At 32.4% G+C, this 16,351-nt stretch overlaps 1 protein-coding gene and 1 non-coding gene across 2 annotated transcripts; one reads left to right on the top strand and one right to left on the bottom strand.

Annotated features, from left to right (window-relative positions):
* Nucleotides 1-869: 869 nt before the first annotated feature.
* Nucleotides 870-976, top strand: LOC125073626. Its single transcript, XR_007120049.1, has one exon. It is a non-coding gene; the product is annotated as a U6 spliceosomal RNA (small nuclear RNA).
* A 3,282-nt stretch (nt 977-4,258) lies between these two features.
* Nucleotides 4,259-12,899, bottom strand: LOC125073277 (venom serine protease 34-like). The gene is made up of 10 exons (XM_047684033.1): nt 12,859-12,899; nt 9,424-9,504; nt 8,673-8,813; nt 8,083-8,209; nt 7,495-7,598; nt 6,258-6,459; nt 5,783-5,843; nt 5,436-5,569; nt 5,136-5,287; nt 4,259-4,451 (listed from the first exon to the last, which is right to left on the bottom strand). Exons 2-10 carry the CDS (start codon nt 9,502-9,504, stop codon nt 4,275-4,277), a joined length of 1,179 nt encoding a protein of 392 aa, XP_047539989.1. The 5' UTR covers nt 12,859-12,899; the 3' UTR covers nt 4,259-4,274.
* Nucleotides 12,900-16,351: the final 3,452 nt, after the last annotated feature.

The following is a 16,351-nucleotide window of genomic DNA, read 5'->3' as shown; positions in this document are numbered from 1 at the left end:
CGATATATATAAAGTCAAAGTCAAAGTCAAAAATCTTTATTCAATATAGAAGTGTTTACACTTGCTTATTGATTGTCAAAAACCTACCACCGGTTCGGAATTTAGCACCTCGGACATGAGAAGAACCGGCGAAAGAAACTCAGCGGGATATATATATATATATATATATATATATATTTTTTTTAACCATTTTCCATGTACAATTTTAGATATTTGAAACAGCCTGGAGGCGATCATTTCATTCCCAAGGTGTGCAGTCAACTAAAAAGTCATTAGTATTGTAATATCCTTTAGCACACAAACGCTCTTTAACGACTCTTTTGAATTTTATAATTGAATAATTTTGAACGTTTTCTGGGTTCCTGTTGTAAAAACGTATACATTGCCCCAAAAAAGAGTTACTAACCCTGTGTAATCGGGTACTTGGAGTAACAAGTTTATTCTTGTTCCTAGTGTTAATAGAATGTACGTCACAATTTCTGGGAAAATCATTTATGTTTTATGTTTTTGCGTACATATAAAGAGATATACATATTATGGTGTCGGTGATTTCTATGTAGACATTTTGGGGGCCGACAAATCTCCTATACAAAGTTTTTAGAATAGAATAGCAAAACTTCATTGCACAATATACTTTGATTTAGAAGTCTTACTAACAGTATAAATGGGAAAGTTTGTATGAATTGATGTTTGTCACTCAATCAGGCCAAAGAGGCTGAACGGGTCTGAATGAGGCACAGAGATTATAGTCTGGAGTATACCTCTTCCTCCTCTCAAACGCGGATGAACCAAGGAAGGAAAATAGTATTACATAATTCAACTTAAAATTATAATATAGTACAATAAGTACTCGTACTCGTACTCTATTTGTACTCGCTTCGGCATTAAATATACTAAAATTGGAACGATACAGAGAAGATTAGCATGGCCCCTGCGCAAGGATGACACGCAAAATCGTGAAGCGTTCCACATTTTTAGTTTGTTTATCCTTTAGTTGCTTATATAACACAACATGTTATGGAAGAGTGGGTCCCTCTGCCACGAGTATGAATCATGCTCACTAGAGAGACCCAACCTTAAATATGCTATGTAAACTGTGGTAACGAATAAATAAATAAAATAACGAATAAATGTGTAAAGGCCTTGTCATTGTTTCCTGCAATCTCGTCTAGTAAATTATTTTTGTATCCGTAGTAGTTTTGGCAGCGTTCGCTGTGAGACGCAAAAGCGTCTGAAGCGACAAATTATTCACCGATACGTCAGCGGATAAAGCTAAACCTAAAAACATTGCAACGTATACATATACTATATAGCCTCTATCCATTTTTAAATATTTTCACCAATCAGCGCAATATTTTTTGTGTGCAACTGGATAAAAGAAAAAATCCTTTCCTCTTTATAATATTGAAGGATGCTGTCAATGGCGTAGCTATATTAGGGCAAGAGAAAATATAATTACATTAGACTATATATATAATATATTGATATATAAAATTAACTTTTACTATGATATAATCTCCAAGCGGCAATTTTTTTTATCGGGTCAAAAAGCGAATTACAAATTGACGTCCTTATTCGATCTAATAACATCAATGAACTCTAAAAACAGTCGCGTTATAACTAAAGGATTATGTTTAAATGTATGGCAGAGAGCTCAGACCAAACAAACCATTAAGATGCGTGACCGTTTATAAGAACGGCAAAAAAATGTAACACAATTATTTATATACTCGTCAAAATGTTTATCACAAATATAGAAAATTACTAGCTCAAGCAACATACATATAGGTACATATTACATAGTAAATATCGGACATGGTCAATCGGACGAAAAAATATTTGACATAATTAGGTCGACCTACGCTCGCAAGTCGCAACTCATTCCTGTTATTATATCCAAAAACCAGACCGAGAAATGCAAATGAACCGTGAAGGCTGATGTTTGCATGTTTTTCAGTTTCGTCGATATCTAGACACGCGGTAGCGTGTCAGCCAAGTACAAGTAACAGAACTGGCGAGCAGCACCAAAAATGTATAGACCCTAAATTGTAGAGCTAAATTTTATCAAAATTCTGGTATCACGACGCACAGCAAAGTTAAAGGAAAAAACGAAATTCAACCCTTTTTCAAAATGGCAGCGAACGCACGTAGGAAATCGAGGTCGACAATTTAAAGTTAAGCTTTTCTAAGCCTCTTCTACAACACGTCAAACCCCAACCTTCTCGATTAATTTGAGTTTCAAAATATATATAATGACTGAATTATATAGCTAACACAAAAAGTATGACACATTAATACGCCTTATTATTGGGTGATATAGTAAGCAGAATGAGCTCAACGTTTAGTAAACGTGAATCTTAACCGATGAATAGTTTGGGCACCAGCTCCACTGAATTTATATGATCTTAACTTGTGTACGTTATTTATCACGTACTCGTCGGTGAGAGGCAAAAATTCCATCCAACACCAAAAACTATAATAATCTTTATATTTCTTATAATGAGAGATTTTTCGTATAACATGTCTACTAAAGTAACCATTACTTTAGTAGAGATGTTATACGAAAAACCACCAATCAAAAGTGCAATACTGTACATTAAATAAAGGATTTAGTATTTGGATAGCGAATGCCCACAATGTTTATATACGTCTAATCATTATTATTTTTATGTCCAGATAATTCCACACAAATAAGCTATTTTAATATCAAATTATTTATTAATTTTATTTAACACTTTATTATAGGTATAAGAATGAAAAAAATAGAAAAATATACCAGTGGGGCTCCCGCGAAACTGCCTTTATTCAAAAGTTTTTTTTTAGGAATTTCGAAACCTCTTACAGGTTCTGTTTTGATTTCATTTCATTGCAAACTGCAAGTCTCTCATCTACATTTGGCGCCAAAATGATGAAACCTCTTTGAAAAATTTAATATAATTAGTTCAGTTCGAATTGGAGTTTGTCGAAAACGATTTACTTAAATTTTGTTTACTTATACAGCCGTAGTACCACTCTCGTAGTGTAGGACGTCCTCAGGCAAGGTGGAGTGACGATTTGCGCAAGACGGTTGGCAGGAGCTGGATGCGAGTTGCCGAAGAAATACCACATTGGTGTGCATTCGGAGTGGCCTATGTCCAGCAGTGGACGAATGTGGGCTGATGATATGATGTGATGTGAATATCACTCTCTAAGTGGCCAGTAATTAAATTAATTATTTGTTAAATCGCAACAATTTCGTAAATAACAATCAATCAAGAATCCTCTTTATTTTCTGCACATCTACGGCTGGAGCTCTTCAATATGAGATCATAACCGACTTTTTATGTGCAGCTATCGTCCCTTAATCACTGGGCCAAAAATCGGCTTATGGTATTAATATATTAGATATATTATACCCTTGATATTTTGCAGCGCTCCCAAAAGGGAAATAATAATAATAAAACAGATTACTTTTAATTGATAGACACGTACGATATTTCAAAATCTTAATTACAATGTATAGTTAAAATAGAATATATGCATGATGATAATGTTCTGACTGATTTCCATCACAGCGACCAATCTCTAGGGAGACCAGCCAACTACGAAGGACATATTAAAGTGCACAAGTGTGTGCATAAGCACAGGTGCACTCTCTATTCCGTCACTTTATTGTATTGAAAAACAAACGTAAAACGAATTCTTTTTTCCCGGCTAGGAAAGTTTATAATATCTGCTTTTCTCTACTATAATAGGCATGTTTTATATGTACATAAGAGTCAAGATGGCTTAGTGGTTAGAACATGTGCATCTTAACCGAAGATTTCGGGTTCAAGCACAGGCAACCACTGAATTTTAATGTGCTTAATTTGTGTGAACGAAAACATCGTGAGGAAACCTGCATGTGTCTAATTTCAACGAAATTCTGCCACATGTGTATTCCACCAACCCGCATTTGAGCAGCGAGAGGAATATGCTCCATACCTTCTCCTCGAAGGGAGAGAAAACCTTAGCCCAGCAGTTGGAAATTTACAGGCTGTTAATGTATGTAATGTATATGTACATATAAACTTATCTCTTGAATCACTCTGTTCATTAATTGAAACCATATGAAAGTCTTGTGTACTCTTGTATAGTAGTATTGGGTAGTTTAATAGATGTAAGCGTTCAGATGTCGGGTAGCGACTTTGTTTGTACTATGTATAAAAGATGTAACTTTAGTCAGGACTTCAGTAGACAATATCCTTCAGTGACTTTGGATAAATTATAAGATATACAATTTGGGTAAAATGCATTTATTTCACGCAATAGTCAGCAGGAGCGTTGGTCACGATCCAGTTAAGGAACGAGGTGATGCGCGTGCTAACGCCGGGATCGCGGGAGGCACAGAACCGGCCGTAGCTGATGATACCCGCGTTGTAAACCAAACCGCTGTCAGTGTCGGTGAAGAGCACGGGACCACCTGAGTCGTCCTGAGGATAAATATTTAGGTTATATTAAACATATTACGGTATACATTATGGTTTTTTTGCAAGTTGAAACATCAAGACTCTGATCGCAAAATATGCCGAAATTGACCAAAAATAGGTGCAATATTAATGCGGCAAAATTATCTATATTGTAAAGAAGAAGAAGAAAACTATGTAACCCATTTAAAGTACGCGTTTGGCAAACCTTAATTTTAATTGGAGAAGGACTAAGGCGGAAGGTTTTTTTAGAAAGCTAAATTTTGAGTACAATAATGCTTGGAAAATCTATTGCATACAATAAAACATTCATAGAATTTCTTAATTGTTACATTACAGTATTTAAGAGTTTACACGATATAATAAAAAATAATAATAGCAAACGTCGAAAATCTTTTAAATAACAATGTTTAAAAGTGAAAAGATACTCTAAATTGTTTGAGACTGGTACGACCGCTGTATATGGATGGATATTTTTATGTCATTGATTATGTAAAATATATTAGATAAGGAAGTGGGGTTGACGTTGCGGTTTATCTCGTTGGGATATGTACCTTATTAATAACTTTTTATAACTGCAACTAATATAATATGAAAATAAAGTACAGGTACAACACAAAAAGTCAATTGTCCTGAATCGCATAGACGTGCAACTTTATATTCTAAATATCAGAATAAATTTTTGATTACCTGACAAGCATCCTTCCCTGCGGTATACGTGCACATCTGACGTGGTGATAGATTAGAGAAACTTCGTCTGCAAGTTGCCTGACTGATGACATCTAGATCCACCTTCCTCAGCACATTGGACGTTTGGCCTCCAGCGAATATTGTGCCCCAACCTATGTGATATGTAGAAATATAGTAAATGAGACACGAACTCTTAGACTATGAACTCGTCCTGACTTAACTATTTTAATTTTGATAAATCCATAGATATTCCTGTGTTATGAATTATACTCCAAAATGTTTTTTAATTTATTATCGTACCTGCCATGGTAACCTTAGCCCCGTTGAAGTCGTCGTCGCTGTATTTAAATGGCAGACAGACTGGAGCGACGTAGTCAGTGTACCTCATCACCCCGTCGATTTTAACAATCGCAATATCAAAGTCGTAATTTGATCTGAAAGAAATACATCATGATTTGGATATGACAGTGCTAAAGATATATAAAATGTTGACATTAGTCTATTCTGATATAGTGCTAATTAATGTCGATGACATATGATTTCTATTATAAGTGACAAACGAAAGTATCGAGTTAAATACAGATGTAATAATAATATTCTTATGATATAACTCCCAGGAATCGAGGTTTTTAGTTTATATTACTTACTCTGTGTATTGGGGATGAGTTATTACTGAGGCGACTCTGAAGCCCTGCGTCTCCGATTCACCTGAAGGAAAAAACAGATTGTTAAGCCAAGAAATATTTAAAAATTTGGGTCCATGCGTTGTACATGCATGCGTAGATAATACTCGGATATGTCATGAGTGTGCATAAACGAGATTTATATCAACAAAAAAAAAGAAGTTAGTAAAAAATATCATAGCTATTATATTCGAAAACATGATAAGATTTGATTACAGTCTGTACGAAAAACTAACTAACTCAGATAGAATTATCACAGATCCGATAAATTCTTATACAAATCATGACTGCGTGGAACGGTCATGAAGAATGTTATGAGATGAACTATTCCATTTATACTTTGCTAAATCTATATAAGGAATCAATAGTTTTTTAAACTTTTAAATTTAGACAATTATTATGGACATTTTCGGCAACATTATAAAGGCTCCTCACTTACTTCCAGTTCTTATATCGAGTTCGCCTACAAGCACCCCCAAATTAGAAATGTCCTCTTTGATCACGCAATGAGCCGCCGTGAGGACGTACTTCTTGTCGATGATGACAGCTCCACATTTAATAGCACCTATGTCACCATACACGATAGCAGCCATCATTGGAAACTCTTTGGGTCTCGCTTCTGAGCCGCCGACGATTCTGTCCTGAAAGAAATTTAAAAAAGTGCATCATATCTTGAATCTCGAAATATTTGTCGTGTCTTATTAAGGATAAAAGTTTTCCATTCGACACAACACGAATTTTTGAAAATTACATGTGAATAGATTTACATGTGATCTAATTCCGGCCAATATACGCAAGATTTATACACGAAGCCTTCCGACACGTATATAATTGTTGCTTGTCCGGGTTGAATCCGCAATGTTGGCTAGAGATCCACGTGCTTATAGAAGAAATAAATTAAAATTAAAATACCTTTTTTTAAAACAAGCTTTTATTTAAATGCGCAAAAAAGAAAAAAATAAACCTTTTACACTAAGTTTACTGTTACTTATAACGTCATTTCACATTTGACACAATTTATATGATTTAAAAAATTGTCACGAGATTTACTTCTGTAAAAAAAACAAGTAACTTAACAAACTTGAATTATAAATTGTTAAATCAATTGGAGTTCAGGCCTGAAACTATATAAAATGTTAAAATCCTATCTTACTAATCGATATTGGGTGGTTTAGAGGGGAAATATCCAAAGTAATCCGGAAAAAATTCATACGGCGTTCCACAAGGATCAAAATTGATATTATTACTATACCTTATTTATATTAACAATATCCATACTTTAAATTTACGAGGGAATTTTTCGCTACACGCAGATTAAGAAGTATTGTTCGATGTTTGCTACCGATGTGTAACATTATATGATATTATATCAATCAACGACTTTATATCCTTTCCGAGATATAGCAATGTACATATTTCCAGCTTCCAGAATCCGGGCTGCTATTTATCAGAAAAAAACCTAATAACTGAACTAAACTGAACCTGACATTGGGTTTGTACCCTTGAAATATGCGTCCTGATATCCAGCCAAGGACGCAGTCAGCTACTTTAAAATTATGATCGTTATACCGTAATTATAATCGTAAATTTATTTATCAGAACTAATAATACACGTGACTTTTAAAATTTTATACAGTTTTATTTCTCTTTACAGTTTGGTGAATAATATTACTTACCAATCTTCGATATCCACAAGAGCAAGTTGGTTGAGTTGTGATCCGCTGTGCTCTTAGTTCGCACATAAACTTCCCCTTTGGACTACTTGATGAGGTTACGAGTCCTGTCAGAATTACATAATTTAATAGCAAATGCAAAAAAATATATGTATATAACAAAAATAAAAAGGGACCCAAAATTTTGCCTTATGGAACCCCTATTTTTAGTACAGATCCAGAAGATTTTATTCAATTAATAGACACTAAATTATTTCAATCAAGTATGAAGCAAAGAGGTAATTGTTTTACAAAAACGTTTCGTGCTCTACACCATCAAAAGCTTTGGATAAGTCACAGAATACGCCAATAGCATTCCTCAAGTCATCTTAAAACTACCTAAATGAATAAGCAACTAAGTATACGATATAGTTTCACTTAACTTGCCGCTCAAATGATGAAATTTGGCCTCTTAAAATGTAATCCGAATTGGTAACGCAATGGTCATAAATACTCAGTTGTTTTTATTAATTACACAATAATTTTACACAAGTTTAGGGTATAATAGTGAGTAAGTAAGTATGTAGGAAGCACTTTGTGTAGAAGCCTTACCTACGCTAATCCTCTGACCAGTGGACACCACACTAACTGTTCTGCGTCCACAATAAAACTCAGCATTCGTTAATTGAGGGTCTCCAGTCCTTGATATGAGGAGACGATCCATGGAACATGATGAAGTCTGAAAAAGCAATGCATACGTGTACTCGTAAAAAGTGATATCATTTATATAAACACACATTAATTTTTATACTTTTAAGATTAAATATGTGATACAGTTGCTTCTTCGTATTTAGACATCATTTTTGTTAGTATCTATCGAACTTCTACTATTTACAACGGAATTACTTTCTTTGGCTTTTTTTTTTGAAAGAATGCATTTGTAATAAAAAATACTGATATATGTAAGTGCCCAAATAGTATGAAAAATAATAAATAATTCAGAACACAAACAAAATGTATGCTTTGTGCTCTTGTGTCTCTTATATATATTTTGACATTCTTTATAACAATGGGATTATACCCTTTACCAGCAATACAAAGTATTAATGTTTCCAGTAGAGTGTCTGCTTAAAGCCCCAACAAGACTAAATATTTAATTTTTAATTGTAATATCACTAATATAAATCAATATGTTACATTACCAGTGGTAGATCAATGTCAGTACAATCCAGTCTACAATTGTATCCGGCCGGGCACTGAGCCTGCCACCTGCACTGGACGCCTGGCTCATATAATTGCGGGTAATTGGGACTGTATATATAATACGTGGTACCTAGAGCGACCTGAAAATTATACAAATCACTATAAAGATCGCTATGAACAGTAAGTGTTCGCCAATGTATGACGAATGCGCACGCGGAAATTATTCCTAGGAACAAGCAAAGATGCTGTCGATTGTTACCCGACTACACAGGATAAAAAATTGATTGGCAATATCTGCTTTTACAACAGGATCTCAGAAAATGTTCAAAATAGTTTAAATGCAAAATTAAAAAGTCATCATTGTAAAACCAAAAAAAATACCCGATGAGTTTCTTTCTCCGGTTCTTCTGAGATCTAAGGATCAATGGCTTTCTTAAATTTGATGCATGGGAACTATAAAGGGGTTAGGGAGTTGACTCTAGACTGAAAATTTTTTGACAGAGACTTCAATAACTTTTTATTGCCTTGACCCCAAATTATTTTACAGAACCTCGGGATTAATCTTATAGCCAGCCACCTAATCAATGTTTGAAGAAATGCTTACTTTATTTCAATAAGTTATACTACAATTTCAAGAACTACTAAGCGAGCTCAATAACTGAAAAAATACATCTATATTTTAAATAGGCACGTCATTTAAGGTACTTTCATTTACAATATTGCATAGAGTTTTATAGTAGACAAACTTACATTCGTCGTTAAGTCGCAGTTAAAATTTTGCGCAGCTGCATATCCAATCAGCAGTGCTGAGACTATTGCAGCTAAATACATCTGAAATTAATATAAACATTTCCTCTTATCTTATTGAAGACGATGTTTGAGGTTCCACTACCCCGCACCCGGGTGGGTTGGTAGATAATCACATTCTCACGATGTCTTTTTCCAACGAGCGCAAAACGAATTACAAAAACAAATTAAGCGTCTCAAAGTCTGACTCCTTATAAGTATTTAGAAAAAAAAAAACTAAAAAAAGTTAGCTCCTTCTCTATACTCGTGGTTTATTTAGTTTTCTTAATGTAATATGATTCTGAAAGATATATTTGTTACTAATTATTTGGATATACGTGTATTTACATTGATTTTTTTACCCTCGATAAACTTTAAAGGAAAACCCTAATAATATAAATATTTGTTAACCTACATCATAAACAGAATTTACTCTTCTTCTCAAAAAATATAAATAAATGGATAAAAGCAAGTAGAAGATACGTAAATAAAAATACAGTCTATTTTCTGCAATTTTTATTCCTTAAGCTCATCACAAGATTTTTATTTACATTGGAATATTCATTCAGTACCATAATACGTATAATATTACTTATATCTTTGTTTACATTGCCATATTATACATCTGTTTTCTGTTAATTATATAAACTAAGGAGGTATTTTATTGGCAAACTATCATGTCGAATATGTGTATATAAGTCGAATATGTGTATATAAGTCGAATATGTGTATGAGGAATAGAAAAGGTCCAAGAATGGATCCTTGTTCCGGTGACGTCAACCCTCTGAATTATCTTGTTAAGATAAGAAGTTAATAGGTCGAACGCACATTATCTAATGCCATAGTGACATAGTTTCCTGACCAGAGCTTCATGTTTAACCCAATCAAAAACTTTGGAAGTCTGTGAAAACCTCTAAGGAATCTTTTGCTCTAGGCTTTATATTCTTAATCAGTTCCATACCAATGGTTATCAAGTGAACCCTCGCAAAGAAAATCATATCTATTAAATAGCCTAACAAAAGATTCAATATTTTTTATTCAATTGAAAATATATAAAAATATTGGTGGAAAATATGAAAATATTGATGGTTGTTAGTATTAGGACTGTGCCTAGAGTTGTTGGGTTCAGAGGAAAAACCGGATTTATTGAAATTACTTTACTATGTTTTTCTTCAGGTGAGGAAACATACCATGTTTACCAAGAAGGTGCAATCACATTGATAATTGAATTTGTCACCCTTACAGAAATACCTCTCAGATCATCAGTTTTTCTAACATGGAATAACTTAAAGTTACGTATTGAAAGTGGTGCCTACAGTGGTAAAATTAAAGTTTATTTTGCATACTCTTAAATTTTCTTAAATCAATGACTTGACAACGTTTGGGGAAGAAATATCTGACTAAGTTGTCCAAATTTTCAGCACTTATGTCAGCAAAAACTATTTTGAAAAACTGAGGCAAGTTATCGTTCGTATTTTAATAACAATAATTGTTTGTTGGTGCAAAAGTAAATATTACAAAATAAGCTTATTTATATGAGCTTACAAAATAACTAAGACTATAATTAAATGTAACTATTAGCTAAGTACTCTATATACATGTGGTTTAATGTGGTTAATTAATTAGTTTATTATTGATATATAAGGTCAATTCGGTGCTGAGATAACTAACTTCTACTTCTACTACATCAGAAGATATAGCGGTTTATGTCGCACTTATCATATATTCGTAAAGGGAATCAAAACCCATAGAAAATAAAGCCATTTATAGCCAATTAAAAAAAAGCCATTGTTAAATTTGTTGTGACATTAATGTCCGTTTGTCTATTTATCGAGTTGTATGAAACTCTTGGTGCGCGGGTCCAATTCGCACTTGCCCGGTATTTTATTTTTTTGTCATGTGCAATAATGAAGATAGTTAACGATTTTGCCCATAAGCAAACTTTTGATAAATCGTATGGAATTTCTTACATAATTGCTAAAAGTGGCGCTATGACTGTTAATCTCATCGTTAGTCACATCCTTTAATCATTTAAGTATTTTAGTTGCTAAACTCATACATTCGTTGCTTACTTTCACGAATCACAATAGTCGTCCATTTATTGAATTAAAAAAAAAATGCTGAATTAGTAAATATGGCATTGATTTTTTTTTCTTATTCATTTAAATGGAGTTTTGTATAAAACATTGGGATTCTGATTGATAGGTCAATTGTGGAAGATTGGCCATATTATTGCTTCTATGCTTTACGACTTGCGGAATGGTTTGTTTATAGTTGTTTACAGTGATCTGAATATAATTTATTTATAATAATATGATTTTTTTTAAAATAGAAGTTGTAAATATGTTGTCTATACAAGTATTTGTGGAATCAGTTATTCTTCGGCTTTTAGAATAAAATTACCAGATTGTATGATTTAATCAAAGATATGAATTTAGTTCTTGTAGTTATCCAACTAATATATATTGAAATCTCCACCAACAATAATTTCTTTATTAAGTAGATCCGAAAATTTCAATAGAATATTTTCAAATAATTCATGTATATAATATAGAGGGCCTATATATGCAAACAACCATGATACGCTCAAGCCCTGCACTGGTTATTTCTATAGGATCACGAAGGTTAAAGGTAGTCTGTTAATTTAGAAGCCAATTTTAAATGAAACATAGGTATATATAATATAAAATATTATTATATTACAAATATTTCAATTTCTAGATCTTTACCCAGAAATCTTAAACATTTTGGTGAAGGTTTACTATTTTATTTTTAGCATTAGCAGCCTGTAAATTTCCCACTGCTGGGCTAAAGGCCTCCTCTCCCTTGAGGAGAAGGTTTGGAGCATATTCCACCACGCTGCTCCAATGCGGGTTGGTGGAATACATATGTGGCAGAATTTCGTTTAAATTAGACACATGCAGGTTTCCTCACGATGTTTTCCTTCACCGCCGAGCACGAGATGAATTATAAACACAAATTAAGCACATGAAAATTCAGTGGTGCCTGCTTGGATTTGAACCCGAAATCATCGGTTAAGATGAACGCGTTCTAACCACTGGGCCATCTCGGCTCCACTGGGCCATCTCGGCTCACTATTTTATTACTAATTATTATTCATTCCTTTTAATTAGTTTCAATGTTAATTAGCTTTAATGTATTAGAATTTAATTTAAATTACTTGGAACGTGTTTCAAAATTCATGATGTCAAATTACACACCTACATATGTCAAGAAACACGAGTTTTTAGTTAATTATATTATATTATTAATGTCTTAATAATATAATATATTTTGTGACATAATTATCATTATACATATATTAAGTCCTTAATAATTCTTAGTAAGAGATAAATTCGAACAACACAGTTTTTTTATAGGTAAAAGAAAAGCACTTACGATTTTCGGCGCCACCCAACTGGCTGCTTTTGAATATAATAATTAACGACTACATGTATTATATGTACATATGAAGAATGAAATATTATCTACGTAAATTATTAACATAACAATATAGTCAGAATGTTTTTCGCACCTGTGTAGACAATTAATATTTAACATTTGCTATTGTGCTCACCGTGAAATTCAAATGCTCTTCCCGAATTATTTCGGACACATCCTGTATATATTTCTTTATCAACGACTAATATTTTTAATAAATTTTTTTTTTATTTAAGATTGATACAGATATGTAAATATTAACCTTAATAAAATGTTAAAGATAAAAAATATATCAAAATATCACAGTACCATAAATAATGAAATAATAAATTGTTATAAATGCATCATTAGACAACATCGGGTGATATAAAAGAAACAAATCAGTAGAATGATGATTCGCAAGCCTGACCCTCTGATCGAAAACTTCATTAAAAGAGTCATTAAGACAGGTTAGTCCTTCGAGCCGGATATTATTTTATAAGAAAATATTTAATTTTATTAATAAATATGAGCAATAGTATTTGGCAACCCTAACAAAGAAAACAGACCTTGAGCTTATAAAGTTAATAGAGTAAATAGATCTATTAAACAAGAGTATTAAACTAAAATAAATATGTTTTTGTATTCGGCACGTTTATTGTATAAATTTAGGTGATTCAGGCGAGGCGAGGAATATAGGCGATTCGTCGCAGACGTGGTGGCACTTAAGTTGACTACTTAATGGTGGCATTCAACCTTTCAGCCAACCATAGGTACAACGCTTCAGCAGATCGACCAGCTATTATCTTGTTACCACGTAATTTAAAAGTCGTCAAGTATTTTGTAACACTACGTCAAAATAATTAAAAAATAATTGCTCAGCAAGGCAAGACAGTATTTCACGTCGGCCCATCGCCTAAGACTGTACAAGGTACAAATTCGGCCTCACTTGGAGTACTACTCTCACCTCTGGGTGGGTGCTCCCCAGTACCAGCTCCATCCCTTTGACCTTATCCAACGTAGAGCAGCTCGAATTATCGACGAACAAGCCATTTCCGATCTGCCGGATCCTTTGGCTTTGTGTAGAGATGTTGGATCTGCATCTTCTACCGATTTTTTTTCAAAGGAGAAAGTTCCGAGAAACTCTTTGGGTGAATCCCGGCTGCTGAATTTCACATTCGGAAATCTTGTCAAAATTCCAAGTTTCACTCGCACCACCTAGATGTCCGAAAAACCACAACAGCGCGATTTTTAAGCAATTTGCATATTGTGCATACTGCTGAGATTTTATAAAGACTCACTTCGGCCGCCCGGTATTCTTTTAATTTCTTATCTGAAATGCAGGGACAGACTTTATGTAATTACGTTGCGATACTTTAGGTATTAAATAATCATATCTAAGAACGACCTTAAGGATCGAACTACTACTATATCGCTATGCAGGACGATGTGATATTGTTATGTTGGATTATTATTGCAAATATTCTACCGTCAAAACATTAATAAATACAACCATAAAGCACAAGATAAATGCAAACATTATATTACAAGGAATAAGATGAACTATTTGCATGTGCGCCTTGTAAAAACTCCCTGAGAAAAACTGTACACAAATTACCATCTGTCAAACCACCTTGGTTTGCAGGAATTCAATAAAAACATTTGATTTTGCTCAAGTCTAAGCCTATCGTTAACTTTTTGCTGTTACATTTTATATCTATTTTCTTTGTCAAACCTACATTGAAAAATATGAGCGGACGTGTGGGTTGCGACTGGTCCATAACGGGATTAGCTGAGGGTATGAGAAGAGATTCAGATGAGTGCAAGAGAAAGTACACTACATAGACTCTATTATATCAAACGAGTATACTAAATTATATTCAAACTAAATAATAAATATATTTAAAATGTTCCAAATTTAAGATATCAGGTTATAAAATAGTTTTTTATGAATGCTTGAAAATATATCGGTTGTTGCAATACTTTCTTATCTATTTCATTTTAAATGAGGTTCTAAAGAATTTATCAGCTACATTACTATGTATCTGAATTGTGCATATATAAAATTAACACTTTTCATCGCAATTCCTTCCTATCTTTTATTTATTGTAAGTAGCGTTTAATAAGTATATTACATCATATATAAATAACAATAATATAGAATATTTGGTACAATCATTAATTAGAAGATAATAACTTTTAAAACTATAATTATAACATTCAAAAAAGAAAATTAAATTAATTTTATAAATAATATTATCCTATCCGGCTCGAAGGACCACATCATAGAATTGGCTCCATTGATGATGTTTTCGATTAGAGGTTCGGGATTGCGATTCAATGGGAAAATACTGCTAGCATCACTGTAACATTTCCTTGGAATCGTTTTAGAAAAAAAAAATACGTAAAACAAAACACCACCAGCTACTAATTTATAAGACTCTGTTGTTTGTAATGATTATTGATGTAGATGATTTGTTAAGAAAATTTAAAACACGAGTGGATAAAGGCAATATGTAAAATTTTGTAAAAATTTAATTTTATTTCATAACACCTTAATTTAGGTCATAATGTTATTTTTTTCTAAATGTTACATATCACCTTCTTCCACTCATGTCTTTGATTGTAGATTGAAGAGTTCCAAACAGAGTACAGATTTTTTACAAGAAACTGAAGTATATAAAGATATTAATGCTATGTCAACACTGAAATCGTTCCTACGTAATACATTACAGTGATTTGTACTCAACTCTTTTAAATCACCCGCTATATTTATAACAATTTATTACGCTTCCCTCGACCTGTCAATGGTGGCGGGAAATGTGACGTTTTGATTTTTTAATTTACTTTAGTTTTTTTTTTTACTAAAGTCTTATTCAAGTAAAGAATGTGAAAATGTTAATTGTTGAAGTATTACAAAATGATAGATGCATACGACATTCAAATTATATTTTTATGTTAATAATTTACGTAGATAACATTTCATTGTTTATATAAACATGTAATACTCGCAGCTTATAACTATTATATTGAATAGCAGACGGTCGGTAATTGACTCCGAAAATCGTAAGTATTTTTATTTAATCTATAATAAAACAAAGTTACCAATTCAAATTTGTCTTTATGTAACGAATTCGATGTTTTTTTTTAAATAAATAAAATTTAAGTTTGTACAAGGGATAGGCTAATATTATTTATTAGTTTTATGATTATTATTACTTTTATAAGAAATTCAAAATTCAAATTTATATCTTCTATAGATGTTACCTATATTCTTTTTTTTTTAAATATATTAATAAATAAAGAACAAAATATTTGTAGTAATAGTAGTATTTTTAATAAATATTATTATTAATAATAATTTAATGAGTAGACGATTTAAGTTTAATTTAAATATGAAATATATTTGTGTTTGGTATTTGGATGATACTCAACAATACAATTTTTTTTTTATATTAAAAAATATTTTTTA

Source organism: Vanessa atalanta, chromosome 24, assembly GCF_905147765.1.
Source record: "Vanessa atalanta chromosome 24, ilVanAtal1.2, whole genome shotgun sequence".
Taxonomy (NCBI): domain Eukaryota; kingdom Metazoa; phylum Arthropoda; class Insecta; order Lepidoptera; family Nymphalidae; genus Vanessa; species Vanessa atalanta.
Note: the sequence above shows the minus strand (reverse complement) of the source record. Positions and strands in the feature narration are given on the sequence as shown.

Coding starts and splice junctions, on each gene's coding strand:
- LOC125073277 (XM_047684033.1), bottom strand. CDS start 9,504: ATGTATTTAGCTGCAATAGTCTCAGCACTGCTGATTGGATATGCAGCT. Junction 8,814..9,423: donor ACTGCGACTTAACGACGAAT/GTAAGTTTGTCT, acceptor TATAATTTTCAG/GTCGCTCTAGGTACCACGTA. Junction 5,570..5,782: donor ACTCATCCCCAATACACAGA/GTAAGTAATATA, acceptor TATTTCTTTCAG/ATCAAATTACGACTTTGATA.